The sequence below is a fragment of the Elephas maximus genome, chromosome 8, assembly GCF_024166365.1.
Source record: "Elephas maximus indicus isolate mEleMax1 chromosome 8, mEleMax1 primary haplotype, whole genome shotgun sequence".
Classification (NCBI taxonomy): domain Eukaryota; kingdom Metazoa; phylum Chordata; class Mammalia; order Proboscidea; family Elephantidae; genus Elephas; species Elephas maximus.
In genome coordinates this window covers 1758324-1778943 of record NC_064826.1, presented here as the reverse complement: position 1 = coordinate 1778943, position 20620 = coordinate 1758324, and the positions used below count along the sequence as shown (strand labels likewise).

Genomic DNA, 20620 nt, shown 5'->3' with positions numbered 1-20620 from the left:
GCGGCCTAAAAAGGACCCAGGTCACTGCTGTCGCCTCAACAGCTCATGATGTTGTTGTCAGGTGCCGTTGACCTGGCTCCAACTCATAGCAACCGATGTACAACAGAATGAAACACTGCCCAGTCCTGCGCCATCCTCACAATTATTGCCAGGCTTGAGCCCATTGTTGCAGCCACTGTGTCAGTCCACCTCCTTGAGAGTCTCCCTCTTTTCTGCTTACCTTTTACCTTAGCAATCATGATACCCTTCTCCATGGGCTGATCCCTCCCGATAACATGTCCAAAGTACATGAGACAAAGTCTCACCATCCTCACTTCTAAGAAACATTCTGGCTATACTTCTTCCAAGACAGATTTGTTCATTCTTCTGGCAGTCCATGGTATATTTAATATTCTTCTCCAACACCATAATTCAAAGGCATCAACTCTTCTTCGATCTTGCTTAATCATTGTCCAGCTTTCACATGTATATGAAGTGATTGAAAACACCATGGCTTGGGTCAGGCATACCTTAGTCCTCAAAGTGACGTCTTTGCTTTTTAACACTTTAAAGAGGTCTTTTGCAGCAGATTTGCCCAATGCAGTACGTCGTTTGATTTCTTGACTGCTGCTTTTATGGGTGTTGACTGTGGATCCAAGTAAAATGAAATCCTTGACAACTTCAATCTTTTCTCCATTTATCATGACCTTCCTTATTGGTCCCATTGTGAAGGTTTTTGTTTTGTTTATGTTGAGGTATAATCCATACCGAAGGCTGTAGTCTTTGATCTTCATTAGTGTTTCAAGTCCTCTTCACTTTCAGCAAGCAAGGTTGTGTCATCTGCATAACGCAGGTTGTCCTCCAAGCCTGATGCCGTGTGCTTCCTCATACAGCCCAGCTTCTCGGATTATTTGCTCAGCATGCAGATTGAATAAGTATGATGAAAGATATAACCCTGACGCACACCTTTTCTGATTTTAAACCATGCAGTATCCCCTTGTTCTGTTCAAACAACTGCCTCTTGGTCTATGTACAGATTCTGCATGAGCACAATTAAGTGTTCTGGAATTTCCATTCTTTGCAATGTTATCCATAATTTGTTATGACCCATGCAGTCGAATGCCTCTGCACAGTCAAGAAAACACAAGTAAATACCTGTCTTAGTTATCTAGTGCTGCTATAACAGAAATACGATCAGTGAATGGCTTTAACAAAGAGAAATTTATTCTCCCACAGTTTAGGAGACTAAAAGTCCTAATTCAGGGCCCCAGCTCCAGGAGAAGTCCGTTTTGGGGGAAGGTCCTTGTCATCAGTTGCCCCCTGCTCTAGGAAATTCTCAGCACAGGAACACAGGTCCAAAGGATGCATTCCTCTCCCGGCACTTCTTTCTTGGTGTAGGAAGCCTCTATCTCTCTTTGCTCAATTTTCTCTTTATATCTCAAAAGAGATTGACTCCAGATACGACCTAATCCTGTAGATTGAGTTCTTCCTCATTAACATAACTGCCTCTAACCCTGCCTCATTAACATCATACAGGTTAGGGTTTGCAACACAGAATAATCACATCAGATCACAAAATGGAGAACAACCACATAATTCCAGGAATCATGGCCTAGCCAAGTTGACACATATTTTGGGGGGACACTATTCAATTTTTGACATCTTTCTGGTATTCTCTGCTTTCAGCCAAGATCTATCTCACATCATAATGACATCCCTGGTTCCACGTCCTCTTCTGAACCTGGCTTGGATTTCTGGCAGTTCCCCGTCCGTGTACTGCTGCAACTACGAATGATCTTCAGCAATATTTTACTTGTATGTAATATTGATGATATTGCTCAATAATTTCCACATTCTGTTGGATCGTTTTTTTTTTGAATGGGCACAAATATGATGTCTTCCAGTCAGTTGGCCAGGTAGCTGTCTTCCAAATTTCTTGGCATAGAAGAGTGCGTACTTTCAATATTGCATCTGTTTGTTGAAACATCTCACTTGGTATTCCGTCAATTCCTGGAGCCTTGTTTTTCACCAGTGCCTTCAGTGCTGCTTGGACTTCTTCCTTCAATTCCATTGGCTTTTGATCATTTGCTACCTCCTGAAATGGTTGAACGTTGACCAATTCCTTTTGGTACAGTGACTGTGAAATCCTTCCATCTTGTTTTGATACTTCCTGCGTCATTCAATATATTGCCCATAGAATCCTTCAGTATTGTGACTTGAGGGTTGAATTTGTTCTTCACTTCTTTAAGCTTCAGAAATGCTGAGTGTGTTCTCCTCTTTTGGTTTTCTAACTCCAGGTCTTTGCACATTTCATTATAATAATTTACTTCATCTTCTCGAGCTGCCCTTTGAAATCTTCTGTTCGGCTCTTTTACTTCATTATTTATTCTGTTCACTTTAGCTACACTGTGTTCAAGAGCAAGTTTCAGAGTCTCTTCTGACATCCATTTTGGTCTTTTCTTTCTTTTCTGTCTTTTTAATGACCTTTTGCTTTCTTCATGTATGATGTCCTTGATGTCATTCCACACCTCATCTGGTCATTAGTGTTCAAGTATCAAATCTATTCTTAAGATGGTCTCTAGATTCAGGTGGAATATACTTAAGGTAGTACTTTGACTCTCATGGACTTGTTTTAATTTTCTTCAGCTTTAACTTGAATTTGCATATGAGCAATCGGTGGTCTATTCTGCAGTCAGCACTTAGCCTTGTTCTGACTGATGATATTGAGCTTCTCCATTGTCTCCTTCCACAGATGTAGTCGATTTGATTCCTGTGTATTCTATCTGGCAAGGTCCACCTGTATAGTCAGCAGTTCATAGCTCCCTAACTTCCAATAAGGGTGGTGAAGATCCATGAAAAACAGTTCTGTAAATTCCCCTCAAAGCAGTAGCTCTCAGAGAGTTAGCATGTTCTGAAGAGATTTTAAAAATCCCAGATCAATGGGATCAGGGTTTCTGGATACAGACTGGAACAAAGGTATTTTCATAAACCTCTCCAGGTGGGTCTGGGAAGTCAGGGTTCCAATCGCTGCCCTGGGCTACTTAAGGGTCAAGCTGTGCGTGCAGTCTGGTGAGAACCTGGGCTCTGAAGTTAGACACACCTGGGCTCTGGTTCTGTCCTCACCCCTCACCAAATCTAAGGCCCTTGGCAGGTGCTCAGGGCCCCAGGCCCTGTGTCCTCATGAGAGAGCTGTGATGGAAATGCCCTGGCAGGTGTCTGAAGACTAAGTGAGGAAATGCACATCTGCCTGGCTTGAAGCCCCTTGGTGACTGATGCTGACAGTGGTGGACAGTCTGTCCCCCTCCAGCCACTTCCCCTCTGGCCTTTGGGGCAGGGAGCAGGCGGGGATTTCCTCTCCTGCAATGGTTCTCCTTAGCTTTCCTGGTGTGTCCCCTGCTCCACCCTGCCTTGGGCTCGCCAGGAGTCTGCATCGACTGGATGGCACTGGTCTGGGTTCTTTTGCTGTGTGTCTGGAAGAAATATGCTCAGCCCCCTTCCTCTCTCCTCCAGCTGCCACAGATGTGTCCTTCTCTTTCGACGTCGGGAATGGGCCAGTGGAGATCGTGGTGAGGGCACCATCCCCCCTGAATGACGACCAGTGGCACCGCGTCACCGCTGAGAGGAACGTCAAGCAGGCCAGTCTACAGGTGGACCGGCTGCCACCACAGGTGCGCAAGGCTCCAACGGAGGGGCACAGGCGCCTGGAGCTGTACAGCCAGCTGTACGTGGGTGAGTCAGCAGCATGCCTCGGGCCTGGCGCTTCAGAGAGCTCGGACCCAGGCACCTCTTCCCCAAGCTCACTCCTCTTCTAGAAAGTTGGAGGGTGTGGGTCATCTCTGAGGGCTCTGGTTTCTGACATTTTAGCTGTACGGTTTTAGAACTGTGTAGGATGCTTTGATCATAGAGGCCACTTGTAACTGTGTGGGAGGGAGGGAGGGAGGGAGAAGACAGACCCAGAACAGTGCTGCAACATTGTCTAATTCACATTGGGAGTACACAAATGAACACATGAATTTATATTCCTTTTGTGACTTCTCTGAATTAATCATACTCTTTTTTTGTTACTTCTCTGAGTTAATATTCCTACTCGAAAATAAACCGTCCCATTTCCGAAGTGAGAAGATATTTCTCCTTATAAACTTTCTCCCAAATTCTTTTCCCAGAGTTCGATATTTGCCGTCTTTGGAAATCTCTTTTTTATTAGGCACCTCAGACTGAAATCAAGCATGACAGAAGCCAAACTGAAATATTCAGAGAGAGTCAGGATATTATGAGAGACAGCAGGGCACGTCCCTCCAGACCCGAACAGTGTTCTCAGCCTCCAGAGAGCAGTTTAAGTTCTCGCTCGGGAGGTGGGGGCGGGCACGGGGCGGGCAGGGAACAGAGTCCCTGGTACCCTGCTCCTCTCCCAGAGAGGGTCAGGGAGTGATGTTAGGGTTAAAAATAACTGCCACAATAAAAATACAAAATTATTAGCTCAGTGAAACCTTTTTAAAAAAATATTCATTTCAAGACATCGATAAACTATATAACCCAAGACCCATCGCCAGTAAGTCACTTCTGACTCATGGCGACCCCATGTGTTACAAAGTGGAACTGCTCCATAGGATTTTCTAGGCTGAAATTTTTTTTTTTTTTAATCTTTATGGAAACAGGTCCCCAGCCTTTCTTCTGCAGAGCCACTGGCTGGGTTCGAACCATCAACCTTTAGGTTACAATGGCAAATGACTTGTGCCATCCAGGGACCTAATAAACTATATAGTAGAAAATATGTTCAAAAAACTATATAGAGAGGGAAAACGAAATTGAAGTACAGGAGGCTCTGGAGACTTCTTGCCAGAGGACACGGTGCTGGCTCATTCCCATCTGGGTGTGAACCCCACTCCTGTCGCCCCTGGGGCAGCAACCCCTCCCCACCAGGGTGGGGCGCTTCCATTCTGGTCTCGCCTGCCTGCCCGCCTGCCACCCAGCTCCGTGTCCCCTCACACAATGCGCCCTCTCCTCCCAGAGCTGCACCGCCATATGTGTGTCCTGCCCTTTGCCCATTAGCAAACAAGACTAATTAACTTCTGGAATTCCAGCTGTCAATGTCAGAGTCAGAGTCGTAACCTATCCAGTGAGTTATGACAACCACAAAGCTTGCTTTCTTTTCAGATGCTCCCAACAGAACCAAGTTGACGGTATACTTTCAACCTCTTTTGAGCCCTCTTTATGGGAGTCTATTAATTACCTGTTTTCATATGTGCTAAGAAGCTTTTCTAAGCTGGAGGTTACATGTGTGCAAATTTCTAGAGACAGATTTTAGACCCTAAGAACGGAGCCATCACTATGGCTCCTGTCTGTGTCAGTAGGTAATAAGCCACAGAGGAGCTAACGCTTCAGAACTCTGTGGTCTCTGTTCCAATTTTCTCGTGATGACTTGAATGGTCTGATCCAGAGAAAGCACTTTACTGTAAAGATACTAATTTTGCAATCAGTAAGGGGAAAATTTTCTCAACAGATTGATCAAATAATTTCTCATATAGTTTTTTTTTAATTCTTTCGGTAAGGACTGAACTAAAGTTTATGATAATAAATGGCAACTGTCACACAGAAAAAAAAACTGAAATAAAAAACATTAGAGCCAGGGGCATAAACATGGAGGAAAAGATAGGCCTCAGGGCCTCTCCTGTGAATGCAAAGAAGATAGAGAAAGATGCTGCCAGAGTCTCCTGGGACCACCGTGACAAAACACCACAAAGAGTGGGAATTTGTTCTCTCCTAGTTCTGGAGGCTAGGAGTCCAAATTCAGGGAGTGAGCAGGGCCCTGCTCTCTCTGAAAGCTCTAGGGAAAGGCTTTCTTGTCTGTTCCAGCCTCTGGTGGCTCCATGTACTTCCTGGCATTCCCTGGCTTGTAGGTGTGTCTGTACATGGTGTCTTTCTTGACTCAGTCTCCGTGTCTGTTCTCCCCTTTTATAAAATACCACCCAGAAGGGATCAAGACCCACCCTACTCTGGTGGGACTTTATTACCTTAACTGATCACATCTTCAAAGACCCTCTTTCCAAAAAAGTTCACATTCACAGGTACGGGGGTTACAACTTCAGCATACCTTTTGGGGGGACATAGTCCAATCCATAACAAACACCCACTTGTACTAGTTCTGAATTCAAATAAGCAGGTGGTTTCCCACCCCATGTTCCACTATGTCCTCCCTTCTTTTACCGATCTCCTTTTCAAAGCCCTCCCTGCCACCATGTGCACGGGGGCTGGGTGGTCCCACTCGCCATTCCGCAGCCCGTTGTGCCTAGCCTGCGAAACACCCCGTTTGATTTTTACTTTATTATTGCTCTTTCTTCCCCACTCCTAATCTCACTGTTTCCACATCGCTGGCGCCCACTCAACTATGTTTCACGTGTGTTTTTCTACCCTCCCGTCCATCTCTTTAAATATATGTAAATGCTTGAAAATTCATAGCATGGCTTTTTGTGCATCATCATTTTTATAAATGGCATCACACTACAAATCTCACGTTTCTTACACTTCACTCGGCCGAACATCTTGAAAGTCTATCTGTGAAGCTCTAGCAATGCCATGTGCATGCTATTCCGTTATAGCATACACCCTACTCCGTGGACCCAGCCTCCCAGTGATGAAAACTCAGCTTCTGCCCAACTCTCTGGAACCACTAAGCACCCTGCAGTGGATATATTTATGCAGGTCCCTGTTAGCTGTGTGAAGGTTTCTCACGTGTGTGTATGTGCACGTGTGCACCTGTGTGGGGCGGGGCGGGGGGAGGATCACTGAGTTGTGGGGTATGTTGTTGTTAGGTGCAGTTGAGTCGGTTCTGAATCATAGTGACCCTATGTACAGCAGAACGAAACACTGCCCGGTCCTGCGCCATCCTCACAATTGTTGCTGTGCTTGAGCCCATCGTTGAAGCCACTGTATCAGTCCACCTTGTTGAGGGTCTTCCTCTTTTTTGCTGACCCTCTATTTTACCAAGCATGACGTCCTTCTTCAGGGACTGGTCCCTCCTGATGACATGTCCAAAGTATGTGAGGCATACTCTCCCCGTTCTTGCTTCTAATGAGCATTCTGGTCATACTTCTTCCGAGACAGATTTGCCCTTTCTTCTGGCAGTCCATCGTATATTCAATATTCTTCACCAACACCATAATTCAGACATCAGTTCCTCTTCAGTCTTCCTTATTCACTGTCCAGCTTTCCCATGCATAGGAGGCGATTGAAAACACCATGACTTGAGTCAGGTGCATCTTCATCCTTAAAGTGACATCTTTGCTTTCTAACACTTTAAAGAGGTCTTTTGCAGCTGATTTGCAGTATATATGTACTGAATTTCCCCAAGCACCACTCGACCTGTCGAGTTCTGAATGTAAAACTCAAACTTCATTGGCTGAATTATCTATTTCTACCAATACTTCTATTATTGGTTGCTTTGTACATTTCAAGACTATTTTGTAGTTAGATGTGTTTGTGATCTTCTTCATTTATTGCTCTTTATAGCAGTATATAGCTCCTATCTTTATTCCTTAAGATGTTTTTCATGTCATGGTTTTTTTTCTACTCCTGAAAGTACTATGCTAGCCTCGTGGTTGTTGTATTTGCCAGGAGTTTTTTCTACCAGTGTTTGTCTCTTTTTGTTTAAGTGTGTCTCTTTAAGAGTCCTATTGCTGAATCTTTAAAAATCCAACTTGAGAATCTGGTTTTTTTCTGTTAGGGTATATTTGTGCCCTCTTACCTCATGCTCTCCATATGCCATGCTAACAAAAACAACAAATGCTTTCTTTGTTTGCCACCTCCCCCAACCTACCTTCCACTGATTAAGCTGAATTTTGTTCCAGTGGTTTGAAAGTTGTACATTCTGCTTTTATTCCTCTGGCAACTAATTCTCTTGTCAAGTGTTGTTCAGTGGGTTCCAACTCATAGCAACCCCATGCACAATATAATGAAACACTGCCTGCTCCTGCACCATGCTCCCAGTCTTTGCTATGTTTGAGCCCATTGTTGCAGCCACTGTGTCAATCCATCTCCTTGAGGGTCTTCCTCTTTCTCACTGACCCTCTACCAGGAAACCTGGTGGCTTTAGTGGTTAAGTGCTATGGCTGCTAATCAAAGGGTCGGCAATTCAAATCTACCAGGCGCTCCTTGGAAACTCTACAGGGCAGTTCTACTCTGTCCTGTAGGGTCGCTATGAGTTGGAGTCAACTCAACAGCAACAGGTCTGGTCTGGTCTGGCCCACTTTACCAAGCATTATGTCCTTCTCCAAGGACCGGTCCTTCCTGACAACGTGTCCAAAGTAAGCAAGATGAAGTCTTGCCATCCTTGCTTCTAAGGAGCATTCTGGCTGCAACCACTTTTGAATGATCGTCAGCAAAATTTTACTTGTGTGTGATATTAATGATATTTTTCAATAATGTCCACATTCTGTTGGATCATCTTTCTTTGGAATGGGCACAAATATGCATCTCTTCCAGTCAGTTGGCCGGGTAACTATCTTACAAATTTCTTGATATAGACAAGTGAGCACTTCCAGCATTGCATACTTTTTTGGAAACATCTCAATTGGTATTCTTTCAGTTCCTGGAGCCTCGTTTTTCACCACTGTCTTCAGTGCAGCTTGGACTTCTTCCTTCAATACCATTGGTTCTTGATCATATGCCACCTCCTGAAATGGTTGAACATCGACCAGTTCTTGTTGGTACAGTGATTCTGTGCATTCCTTTTATGTTCTTTTGATGCTTCCTGTGTCATTCAATATTTTGCCCATTGAGTCCTTCAATATTGCAACTCAAGGCTTGAATTTTTTCTTTAGTTCTTTCAGCTTCAGAAACACACAGCGTGTTCTTTGTACTCTAACTCCAGGTCTTTGCACATCTCTTTATAATATTTTACTTTGTCTTCTTAAAAAGCCACCCTTGAAATCTTCTACTTCATTATTTCTTCCATTTGCTTTAGCTACTGTACATTCAAAAGCAAATTTCAGAGTCTCTTCTGACATCCGTTTTGGTCTTTTCTTTCTTTATAATGACCTTTTGCTTTTTTCATGTATGATGTCTTTGATGGTCATTCCACAACTCTTCTGGTTTAGACCATTAGTGTTCAAAGTGTCAAATCTATTCTTGAGATGGTCTCTAAACTCAGGTGGGGTATACTGAAGATCGTACTTTGGCTCTCGTGGACTTGTTCTAATTGTAGGATTGTGTGAATATTTTTATTAAAAAGCATTAATATTTATTAAATTTATTTTTTTTAACTTACACTTATTTCCCATATTTTATTACCTCATCTTGGATTCATTTCCCTTCTTGCTCAAGAGCAATTTTTCTATGAGGGACCTTGTACATAAGCCCTCTGGGACCTCATACGCCTACTAGTGTCTTTATTGGTTCTCATGTTTAAATGGCGGCTTAGAGAGATATGAGATCTAGGGTCCAAAGCTACTCTCCATGAACACTCTGAAGATACTACTTCGTTTTCTTTGATAACCAGTGCTGTTTTTGAGGAGTTTGGCGTAAATTTTATTCTTATTCCTGTTTTTAATCTTTGCGCAGGCTCTTAGGAGTCTCTCCTTGATGGCAACACTGGAGGTTCTACAGCTCCAGGCAGGAGTTTCCAGCAGGAACACATTCAGGGACTGAGCTTAAGCTCCTCCCTGTAGATGGATGAGAGTGGGCAGTACATTTGATCATCTCCAAGGAGCAAACGTGTGCTTCCTTGGAAAGTGACAGGACCTCTGAGTATTCAATTTACGTTAGCCTTTTAAGTACCTGTTCCTGGTAGTTCAACATTTAAGCACTCAACTGCTAACCAAAAGGTTGGTGGTTTGAACCCACCCACTGGCTCTGTGGGAAAATGGCCTGGTGACCTGCTCCGGTAAAGATTACAGCCTAGAAAACCCTACGGGGCAGTTCTACTCTGTCATATAGGGTGGCTATGAGTCAGAATCAACTCTACGGCCCCCAACAACACCACTCCCTGACCCCCACCCCAGAAGGAATTCAGCCTCCTCAGCTCCATCCCCGTCGCAGACCAGCTCACATTTACTGAGCCCATCCTGCTGCAGAGCCTTGTGCTCCCTCAGTCTCTATTTACAAGTTCTCTTCCGGTTTAATAGTTTGGATTCACGTATCTGAGGGTCCTTTACTCTGAGGAAGGAAGGAACCCATGCAGTGACAATAACCTAAAAAATAAAAATCCATCCTCTTGAATGAAGTCATGAACATTCATGAGCATGAGCCAAAAAAGCAATTCTTCAAACCCTGATTTTCTGACTATGCAAAGGCCGTTTTCATACATGCACCCCAATATCTCATGAAGACAGGCATCCCTGATCAATACAGGTCAGCCACACAGCTCTGCAAGAATAAAGTGACCCATTTCCTTTAGCCCCTCCCCTGCTGAGGAATCTTGACCACCCAGATGTTCTCGGTTTTGCAGGCAGCAGCTTTTTATCTCACATACCCACACTGACACCACAGGCTCTTCTGTGGGAGCAGGTTGACAGTCAAGACTTCAGAGGCAATGGAAGCATCTGGAACAGGAGACACATTCAGCAGGGTAGTGACTTCATCTCTTGGGAGGCCCAGCAGCTCTCCCAGCACATACAGGCAATTCTCACTGTCCATGGTGGTTATTTCCATAAAGTCAACAAGAACGCTGCATTAACAAATACCGAACCACTGCTCTGCTCCAGGGGAGATACAGGGTAGGTTCCTGGAAGCCTCTGGTCACATTTTCATCAACGGATCAATGCATAGCCTTGTTTCATGCATGTTTCTGATTAAAGATCCTTATTTAATATACATTGTTGATTCACTAACATTGATCTCACAGCCAACAGCACCATAACAGCACTCAGGCCTGAACAAAGCTGATCTAACACACATATTTTCTCTGTGAGGCATCACAGCCTGCTTGCGCTTTGGAACACTGGGCAGATTTCAGCCGAGTACCGAAGGCTATTTGCAAGGCTATTTGTGATTATATTTGTATTAATCTGTAGCCCAGAAGCATGTCTCGGCAATCTTTTTAGAACTGGTAACACTTTCCCGTAGCCCTACACAGCAAATTGACCGGTGACTTTGCACTTCTGAGCACCTGCTATGGCCCTCTGGCACCTCCCCCCACCTGTGGGTAGTGGCCTTGTCTCTCTCCTGGCTTCTCTCTCCATGGGCCTGCACATGGGCACTCTCTGTCACCTTTCCAGCAGGCCTGTCCTAACTGCTCCATCTAACACAGAAGCCTCCCCACCCACCCCACCCCTGAATCCCCTGGCCCGGCTCGGCATTTGTTTCCATAGTGGTCGTCACCTTCTAACACACAGTATTCTTTACTTATGACTATCTTAGTTACCTGGGGTGGCCAGAGCAAAAAATACCACAAAGTGGTGGCTTTAGAGAACAGGAATTCATTTTCTTACAGTTCCGGAGGCCAGGAGTCTGAATTCTGGGCGTGGGTAGGGCCATGAGCTCTCTCCATCAGCTCTGGAGGAGGAGAGTCCTGGTGTCCTTCAGCTTCTGAGGTTCTGGGCGTTTCTTGACCTCCACTGGCTGCTTGTAGATGCGTCTTAACGTGGTGTCTGTCTCCCCGCCATGTGTGCCTGTGTCTCTTCTGCTGTTTTTACAAAACGCCACTTAGAAGAGATTAGCTTTGGGAGCCATCCTCCTCTGGTACACCCTCATTAACATAACAAGAGATAACTCTAGTTCTAAACAGGGCTAAGTTCCCAAGTCCAGGAGTTAGGACTTCAACATATATGTTTGGAAGACTAAATTCAATCCATAACACTTACTGAGTGTATTGTTAAGTTTCTATCTCCCTCTGCAAGAATATAAGCTCTACCAGGGCAGAGACTTTTGTGAGCTTTGTTTCAGCAAGCACCCAGAACGCAGCCTGGCTCATCATAGGCATGGAATAAATATTTACCGAGTGGATAAACTAGATTTCACATGTTTAAGCTTTGGAGGAGACAAAGGAGCTCTGGAACCCACCTCAGCTCCTTAGAAAACTAATAAACTCTGACTTTGAAGACAGTGTTTTATGTAATTCTTCTCCATCTTCATTTTCCCCTTTTTGTTTAATTTAATAGCTGATTATGTGACCGCAACCTCTGAGCCTTTGATGCTTGCATCGTTCATTATGGATGGCTACACTATTTTCATAATTAACCTTTAATTGCAATAGCTGAATACAATTTCACAAGGAAAATAATTTACAAATTAAACACAGGTCTCACCTTGATAATTATCACAGGTCTGACTAATGTGCATGAAACTCTCACGTGGCAGGGGGCTCACTCCAATGACAACGCGTTGATTTTCTAATTAGCAAAGGTTAAGTAACGTTTTTGCTTGAAGACCTATGATTTAAACTTATGACATCTGTCACCACGAGAGGCTTCTACAGAGCACGTATGTTGAATCTCAAGTGATTTCCACTGGTCCTACTGTGTCAAGATCTTCTGCTAATATATAATGACCATCCTCAGGACAAAGATTTTTCTTCATGTCAGCTAGATCGGTAAAAGTACTTTGCAACTCACTGATCCATGTAAATAAATCAGGGGCCACCTAAGGAAGAAAAGAGTTAATTTATGTAGTTTTCCTTTATATAGAGAGAAATGGCATTCCACTCACCTTCTTAATAAATTAAGAAGAGAGAATGCAAACCTTTGCTTAATGAATTCTATAAATACAGATTAGACTACAGTCATATGTTGTGGCCAGGTGAGAGGAGGAGGGAAAAAAAGAAGGCAAACAGCAGTGCAGAAAAGGAAGGGAGAAGAGGTTCTAGGAGAGATGGCGAGATGTTTAGTGATTGGAGTCCCTGGGTGGTGCAAATGGTTAATGCGCTTGGCTACTAACCGAGAGGTGGGAGGGTTCGGGCAACAAAGAGGTGCCTTGGAAGAAAGTCCTGGCAATCTGTTTCTTAAAAATCAGCTGTTGAAATTCAGTGGAGCACAGTACTACTGTGACACGCAAGGGGTCACCATAAGTTGGAGTCAACTTGATAGCAACTGGCTTTTTGTTTACTGGACATATGGGGAGGGGACAGATAAGTAGAAATTGGGGGTTGTAAATGGGCCAGAGTAATTCAGAGCTGAAGGGACCCAGAGGCTCCCTCAGTTCAGCCTCCCAGTTATAGATGGGAAAGGGGCACTGAGGAGATGAACGGTTTGATGGAAGCCACATGGGTAAGTAAACACAGTCAACAGTCCTGACAGGGAGACAGACACAAAGGCAGGGAGGGAGACAGGCGGGTGCAGAACCAAGGAAAGACATGAGACCAGAGAAAATCAAAGACAGAGAGGCAGGATGACAGAAAGGCTTCCTCCTTTATCCTCTTGTAGGATGAGGCCAGTATACCTAAATGATTAAACATACATACGTTCATCTAAATTTTTTACCTCAACGATATAATAAAAATATGATCTCCTCTGGATTTATTTATTTGCTCTGCCACCTGGCTCTTACTAACTCTTCATTTTTTGTCATAGTAACATTTACTTAAATGAGTCTTGAAAAGTCTCTTCCTCAAACTCTCAGCCATGGATGAGGATCCATGAAATGTCAATTATCTCAAAGTTAAGACACACTCCAGATAGATTAAAGATTAAAATGTTAGTAGAAGAAAACCCAAAAAAGTACTAGAAGAAAATATCGATGAATAATTGTATTATTATTTTGGAAGAGGGGAAGTCTTTACAAGTATAATCCTGAAGGCAGAAATCATATAAATAAAACAGATATCTGTGACAATGTAAATATCCAGAACGTTTATTTAGAAAAAAGAAATACCACATACAAGTAAAAAGATACAAACTGGAAGAAAATGGTTGCAAATTTTATAACAAAGAGTTAAAGCCCAAAGTAATGTTATAAATCAGTAAGAAATATAACTTCCGCTACCCCCTAAAAAAGTAAAAGACATGAAGAAACAATTAAAAAGTAGGAATGGGGAAAACATAAAAATTATTCAACTCACAGTGTTTAAAGCATTCAAATTAAAACAATAAACTCTTTTTTTCCCCCAGCCTGTTGAATTGGTGTACATTCAAAAGAGTATTGCCCATATTAGACTTAATATAGAGAGAAGGGGCAGCTCATACCTTGCTGGTGAAATATAAATTGGTAAATTCTTCTTTGTTGTTGCTGTTGTTAGGTGCCATCGAGTCAGTTCTGACTTATAGCAACCCCAATTACAACAGAACAAAACACTGCCCAGCTCTGCACCATCCTCATAATCCTTACGTTTGAGCCCATTGTTGAAGCCACTGTATCAATCCATCCATTGAGCGTCTTCCTCTTTTTTTGATGACCCTCTACTTTAACAAGCATGATGTCCTCTCCAGGGACTGAGCCTCCTGACAACATGTCCAAAATATGTGAGAAGTAGTCTTGCCATCCTTGCTTCTAAGGAGCATTCTGGTTTTACTTCTTCCAAGACAGATTTGTTTGTTCTTTTGGCAGTCCATGGTATATTCAATATTCTTCTCCAACACCACAATTCAAAGGCATCAATTCTTCTTTGGTCTTCTTTACTCATTGTCCAGCTTTCACATGCATAGGAGAAGATTGAGAACACCATGGCTTGGGTCAGGCACAGCTTAGTCTTCAAGGTGACATCTTTGCTCTTCAACACTTTGAAGAGGTCCTTTGCAGCAGATTTGCCCAATGCAATGCATCTTTTGATTTCTTGACTGCTGCTTCCATGACTGTTGATTGTGAATCCAAGTAAAATGAAATCCTTGACAACTTCAATCTTTTCTCCATTTATCATGATGTTGCTTATTGGTCCAGTTGTGAGGATTTTTGTTTTCTTTATGTTGAGATGTAATCCATACTGAAGGCTGTGGTCTTTGATCTTCATCAGGAAGTGCTCAAGTCCTCTTCACTTTCAGTAAGCAAGGTTATGACATCTGCATAACGCAGGTTGTTAATGAGCCTTCCACCAATCCTGATGCCCCGTTCTTCTTCATACAGTCCAGCTTCCCGGATTATCTGCTCAGCATACAGATTCAGTAGGTATGGTGAAAGGATACAACCCTGACACACACCTTTCCTGACTTTAAACCGTGCAGTATCCTCTTTTCCTCTTCGAGCAACTGCTTTTTGATCTACGTACAGGTTCCTCATGAGCACAATCAAGTATTCTGGAATTTCCATTCTTCGCAATGTTATCCATAGTTTGTTATGATCCACACAGTCGAATGCCTTTGCATAGTCAATAAAACACAAGTAAACATCTTTCTGGTATTCTCTGCTTTCAGCCAGGATCCAGCTGACATCAACAATGATATCCCTGGTTCCCAGTCCTCTTCTGAATCCCGAAGGAATTTCTGGCAGTTCCCTGTCCTCAGATTCTTCTTAAAGGAAAATATATTTCAAATGCCTTGAAAATGAGTATGCCTTGTAAAAAGACCGGACTTAATGGTCTGACTGAAACTAGAAGGACCCTGAAGGTCATGATTCCCTGACCTTCTCTTAGCCCAAGACTGGAACCATTCCCAAAGCCAACTCTTCAGACAGGGAGTGAACTGAACTGTAAGACAGAAAATGATACTGGTGAGGAGTGATGTTCCTGGGTGAAGTAAACACATGAAACTATGTGGGCAGCTCCTGTCTGGAGTGGAGATGAGAAGGTAGAGGGGGACAGAAGCTGGCTGAATGGACACGGGGGATACAGGGTGGAGAGAAGGCGTGTGCTTTCTCATTAGGGGGAGAGCAACTAGGAGTATATAAAAAAAATAGCAAGGTGTATATAAATTTTTGTATGAGAGACTGACTTGATTTGTAAACTTTCATTTAAAGCACAATTTTTTAAAAAATTAAGTATGCCTTTATACCCAACAATTACACTGCTGAGAATTAATTCTAAGAAAAACTGGACAAGTGTGCAGAGATTTTTACAAGGATACTATATTAGTTTCCTAGAGCTGCTGTGACAAAATACCACAAGCTGAGTGGCCTATATAAACAGAAATTTGTCATCTCACAATTGTGGTGACTGGGAGCCTGTAATCAGAATGTCAGCCATGTTGATTCCTTCTGAGACTGTGAGGGAGACTCTGTTCCATGGCTCTCTCCCAGCTTCTGGTGACAGCCAGCCCTCACTCCAATGTCCATCGTGACATGCCGTCTTCCGCGAGTCTCTGTATCTCTTCCCTTCTTATAAGGACAGTGACCATTATAGATCAGGACCCACCCTACTCCAGTGTGACCTCATGTTAACCTAAGTGATAACATCCGCAGAGAACCTATTGCCAGACAAGGTCACGTTCACGAGTACTGAGGACTTCAGCCTATCTTTTGGGGGAACCTAATTCAATCCATAACAGATATTTATTACAGTATCATATACAATAAATCAAAAAAAAAATACAATGGAAACTGGAAAAAGCTTAAAAGACCAAGGGCAGTGGAGTGGCAAAACAAATGACAGTGCGTTTAGAACTGGACACTATGCAGGTGTTAAACCAGGTGTTCTTGTTGTACACTCATTGCTTGGAAAATGTTTTGTGATGAGTTAAGTGCAAAACCCAAGTTTCGAAACCTTGTGTACAGTAAGATTCTAGTTCCCTGGTTTTGTGTTTTACACTTAGGTGTACCCATAGTAGAATGTGGCAGAAGTAGAAAAGTCTATTCATTCACTAAAAGTGAAAGCAATTGTCTCGAGTAGTGTTGTAACTTCTCTTATCTTCATTTTAGTATCCTTCCGTTTCCATAATAAAAAACTGCTACATTTGTAATCAGGGACAAGGAGAGCGAGAAATCTAAAAACAATGATTTAAAATTTTTCATCATATTTTGGTGGGATATAAATGTCTTAATTGACTAGTGATGAAAATTAAAATATCTAGGCATTTATTTAACAAAAGGCCCATGGGAAGCCTTTATGACAAGAACAAAAGTCAAAGTTGCTGAAACGAGAGAACCAGACGGAAATGTTAACACACCAGAGTGACTCAGGCTGGGATTCCCAGATCCTCTTCAGTACAGAGGTGTGCAGCTGGCTGACGGGCGGATGCAGAACAGGGAATCCTCAGAGTAGCCATTTTTAATAACTTCCTTTGTCATCTGCTCCCAACTCTGATCACAAAAGGCAGCAACTCCTTCAGTTAACTCCTTATTCCAATTATTTTTTTTTTTTTTTTAAGTAAAATGCTCCCTGGAGAATTTTTGTAACTGAACGTCACTCGGGGTCTTGTCGTGTCTTATTCGCCAATTGAAATAAGACGGACACTAATTGCAAGGGAAACAGAAAGTGGCAAGTTTCTTGTCTGCACATACAAGGAGCGCTGGGAGGTCTAGCAGCCAGAAGGCCACGTGCTCACCATCTGAGGGTGCTGGGAGCTTTTTGTTTCCAGTGGCGTCGGGGCTTGGGTCTGGTTTCCGGAACTCTTTGCACTTTTTTTGCACTTAGCCCTCCCATGCCCATACTTGGAGGTCCAGATATTAAATCATTTTCCATGGGATGTGCTATAGTGGGACCCGTCACTTCTAAAATGGAATCGGGTGAAATCATGGGCTGGGAGATATCGTTCTTTCCAGTAACAGTCGGGTCCGGGGTCGGTTGAAGGACGCAATCTCTTCAATCTGCGCTTGCTTCAAGGTGTAGCCTGGGCCAGTTCAATGGATGGAGCCACTACCTGCTGCGACTTCCTGAAAAATGTTGCTCAAAACAAGCTCGTGGCTAGCAAGACAAAGAAGGGGGGTGGGGTGTTGATTGGGGTGTTGATTGGGACGAAGGCCTCAAAGGTGTCTGCGCTTCTGAGATGTAGCTTCCCAAGTCTTTGAAAATGGGTGGGCCATAGGGTGTACGAGTTTGGGTGAGATTGCAGGTTGGTTCCCATCACTTCTATGCTCTGGGGAAAGCACAGATTAGAAGCCAGATTAGACTTCCAAAACAGTTTAGACAATTTTAGTGTATCTCCCAAACGTTTTGTTTCTGTTGCAAATGCGTTGCCTCTCGAAAGACAGCCTCTTTATTAGGCATTAGCCTCAGGGGGAAATCTGCAACCTTTCCATTTAGCAAGCCAACTTGAAGGGGAGGAGACGGACGCCCCAGCATTGTGGTCCCCGACCATGGGCTTTCCGTCTGGCACTGAGGCAAGCAGAGCAGAGCTTCCCTCCTGACCTGACTGCCTCCTCTGTCGTCCCCAGGTGCTGCTGGTGGCCAACAGGGGTTCCTGGGCTGCATCCGCTCCTTGCGTATGAACGGGGTGACACTGGACCTGGAGGAGAGGGCCAAGGTCACCTCCGGCTTTGTGTCCGGATGTTCCGGCCACTGTACCAGCTATGGGGCCAACTGTGAGCACGGTGGCCGGTGTGTGGAGAAGTACCACGGTTACTCCTGTGACTGCACCCATACGGCCTACGAAGGCACGTTCTGCAACAAAGGTAAGGCAGGCCTGACTCCAGAGCCCAGGCCAACTGTTTAATGGTGTTTCACCTGCACACAGGTGTTTCATCTGCACACAGGAGTGCTTCACCTGCACACAGGTGTGCTTCACCTACACACAGGTATACTTCATTGTGAGGGTCAACTGATCAGAATTCTTTCTCCACAGGTAAGAAGTTTCTTAAATTACTGTGTAACCTTTGCTGTTTATTCAGATGGGAGAAGCTCTGAGTCGGGGACAGAACTGCCCCCAGATTCTAGAAAGCTGGACACTGACCAGAGCATCACACCTCGGTGGGGTGACAGAGGGGGGCTGCATACTGGGCTTCCCCCGTGGCCACAGTGACTCAACCACCTTGCTCAGGGGCCTGGATCAGTGGCATCACTAGAGGGGTTCTCAGGGTGTGGACAGCACCAAATGACACTGTCAGGGGGGTGACATCAGGATGACTGTCTATAAAATTTTTGCACAGTGTTCCAGCAGAAATTTATTATTTTTTATAAAAATATCCCTGTAGTTAGTTATAAAAACAAAAGAAATTTTCATAAGCCCAGCTTACATGTATCAATATACCTACAAGGCTAAAACTCTATGCTAGTTTACTTTTTGAACCTTCTAATGCTCTCTGGTCCGAGCTGTCATTATTATCCAATTACAATGATGCTTTGAATCACGTGATTTCATCTCTACACACTACAAGCATACACTGTTGTTTTTATAGCTGCTGATTTTGTCAAATTTTCTGGTGTTTTAGCTACAAAATTGTGATAATTAGCATGGAGGGGTGACACCATGAGTTACCGCACTGGGTGACACCAACCCTAAGGACACCGCTGACCTGTATACCTCCCCAGCTCCGAGAGCCTCCTGCTGCCGGCTGCTGTCATCATTGTTGTCACCTCTGGGCCTGGCTCTCAGCCTCGGCTAAACAGCAACCTGTTGCCATTGAATCGACCCCAACTCATGTTGACCCCGCGTGTCAGAGTAGAACTATGATCCACAGGGTTTTCAATGGCTAAGTTTTCAGAAGTACACAGCCAGACCTTTCTTCCGAGGTGCCTCTGAGTGGACTCGACCTTTTGGTTAGCAGCCAAGTGTGTTAACTTGTTGCACCGTCCAGGGACGCTGAAATGCCATATCTGATACATCGGCTCAGAGCATCTGTTATCACTGTTATTTCAGCCTTGTATGATTCCTTCAATCCCAACAAATTCTGCAGGCTAATCGGCCGCACACGAGAGCCCAGTGTGTGTGATGTGATCGTGTGAGTGAACCCCCTGGTCCTGCATTGACCGTGCATGCTCACTCAGCTGGCCCTCACTCGGCTGGTGGTGGTATGGTGGGTCACAGGCCCACAGAAGGTGTGCCATGGGGAGCTGGCACTGCTCCGGAGCTACCACAGAAAGGCATGTCAACCACTCTTCTTTCTCAGTGAGGGCACAGTGTTTGGAGAAGTTTCCTGTAAATGTCTGGTGCATCTCTTAATAAGCAGCTTTACATAAGTAGCCCATTCATACTCCCCTGAATACATGGAGGGCTGTTTATGCATCATGGTTCACACACAGAAGGAGGAATTGTCCCATAGCATTATTTGAGCTCCATGCTGCTGTGAAAGTCACTGCAGTGGGTACATACAAATAAGGTCATACAGTGTGAGGGAGAAGATGGTGTGCAGCAGACAGATGGTGTGAGGGAGACTGATGGTGTGAGGGAGACTGACGGTGTGAGGAAGACTTGGCATGAGGGAGACAGACAGTGAGGGAGACAGACGATGTGAGGGCAACAGACGATGTGAGGGAGACTGACGGTGTGAGGGAGACTGACGGTGTGAGGGAGGCTGACGGTGTGAGGGAGGCTGACGGTGTGAGGGAGGCTGACGGTGTGAGGGAGACTGATGGTGTGAGGGAGACTTGGCATGAGGGAGACAGACAGGGAGACAGATAATGTGAGGGAAACAGACGATGTGAGGGAGACTGACGGTGTCAGGGAGACTGACGGTGTGAGGGAGACTGACGGTGTGAGGGAGACATGGAATGAGGGAGACAGACAGTGAGGGAGACAGATGGTGTAAGGGTAACAGACGATGTGAGGGAAACAGATGATGTGAGGAAGACAGACGGAGTGAGGGAGACTGACGGTGTGAAGGAGACAGATGGTGTGAGGGAAACAGATGGTGTGAGGGAGACTGACGGTATGAGGGAGACAGACGGTGTGAGGCAGACTGACGGTGTGAAGGA

The 20620-nt window shown here is 44.3% G+C and overlaps 1 protein-coding gene across 1 annotated transcript in view; it reads left to right on the top strand.

Moving 5' to 3' along the window:
• CNTNAP2 (contactin associated protein 2) overlaps positions 1-20620 on the top strand; it is a 2020907-nt gene that overhangs the window by 1827881 nt on the left and 172406 nt on the right. The window contains exons 18-19 of the mRNA XM_049894552.1: positions 3490-3708; positions 18145-18381. Coding sequence (XP_049750509.1) covers positions 3490-3708; positions 18145-18381 — 456 coding nt within the window. The remainder of the gene's footprint in view (positions 1-3489; positions 3709-18144; positions 18382-20620) is intronic.